Raw genomic sequence first — 1404 nt, forward strand, 5'->3', positions numbered from 1 at the left:
GGCTGTTAATATTGTAACTCATGATGTCTCAAGACCAGCAATAATTGAGTCATATAAAGTATCTAAAAACATCAACGTACATTTAAGTAGAGTGATAAACCTTTTGTTAGTAACTGATGAATCTGGAGAAGGTCATTACTGTTTGATTAAAAATATTGATAGATTGATGAACACCCAAAATAGTAGAAGCAATAAATTTTGTATTAGATGTCATAATAACTTTTACAATGCAGAGAAGTTTGAAAATCATTTAGGTGACTGTATGAGTAATGCTCCAATGCAAATGATTAAACCTTCCAATGATTATATTGAATTTTCTAATATTCAGAAAACACAGAAACATAGATTTGTATGTTACGCCGATTTTGAATCTGTTATCTATAAAATTGATTCTGTTAACAATTCTCCTAACAAATCTTGGAGTGAGAATGTTGGTAAACATAAGGCCTCTGCTTTCTGTGTGATTGTTGTTGATTCTTTCACTCAGAGCATTTACGAAATGAAGAGCTATGTTGGATATAATACTATTTTAAAATTCAATGAGTATATCTTAGATGTATGTGCAAGACTATTGAATAAAGGTGATGAGAAAATGAAAAATTTAACCAATGAAGAGTTAGAATGTTATAATAACTGTAATTCATGTCCTCAGTGTGAGAATGTGTTTGATGGGGATAAAGTTAGAGATCACGATCATTGGACTGGATTATACAGAGGGCCTCTATGTAATGCATGTAACCTATTGAAATGTAGAAATAATTTTATACCAGTATTTTTCCATAATCTTAAAGGCTATGACTCACATCATATAATTTGTGATGAGGAATCAAGCAAACTATTGAAGAAAAAAGGTGTTGAAATTAAAAGCATCTCAGCAAATATAGAAAAGTTTATTAGTTTCAGTTATATATACAAAAATCCTAAACGATGTGAAATAAGATTTTTAGATAGTTTTGGTTTTATGCCTTCCAGTCTGGACTATCTCAGCAGTAACCTACAAGATGAAGAATGTGTGATTACTAATAAGTATCACAAGAATGAAAAGATGTTTAATCTATTAAGACGCAAAGGTGTGTATCCATATGATTTTATGGATTCCTTCAAAAAGTATTCTAACGAAGAACTTCCTCCAATTGAAAACTTCTACAATGCTCTATCTGGTGAAAATATTAGTGAAGAGAGTTATAAATATGCTCAGAAAGTATGGAAGGAAACAAATTGTAAAACTTTAGAAGACTACACTAGAATTTATATGATTAATGATGTGCTACTATTAGCTGATGTTTTTGAAACTTTCAGAAATGTGTCTCTCAAAGAATATAAGTTAGATCCATGTTGGTACTATACATCTCCCGGATTAGCTTGGGATGCTATGTTAAAGAAAACTGGAGTTAAGCTACAGAC

General features: G+C 30.6%; 1 protein-coding gene across 1 annotated transcript in view; it reads left to right on the forward strand.

Moving 5' to 3' along the window:
• Positions 1 to 283: 283 nt before the first annotated feature.
• The window catches only part of CBG24201, a gene marked incomplete at both ends in the record, with an annotated part of 2504 nt that continues 1383 nt past the window's right edge, over positions 284 to 1404 (forward strand). The window contains one exon of the mRNA XM_045241006.1: positions 284 to 1276. Coding sequence (XP_045091272.1) covers positions 284 to 1276 — 993 coding nt within the window. The remainder of the gene's footprint in view (positions 1277 to 1404) is intronic.

Source organism: Caenorhabditis briggsae (assembly GCF_000004555.2).
Source record: "Caenorhabditis briggsae AF16 supercontig from assembly CB4, cb25.NA_110, whole genome shotgun sequence".
In the NCBI taxonomy this organism is placed as follows: Eukaryota; Metazoa; Nematoda; class Chromadorea; order Rhabditida; family Rhabditidae; genus Caenorhabditis; species Caenorhabditis briggsae.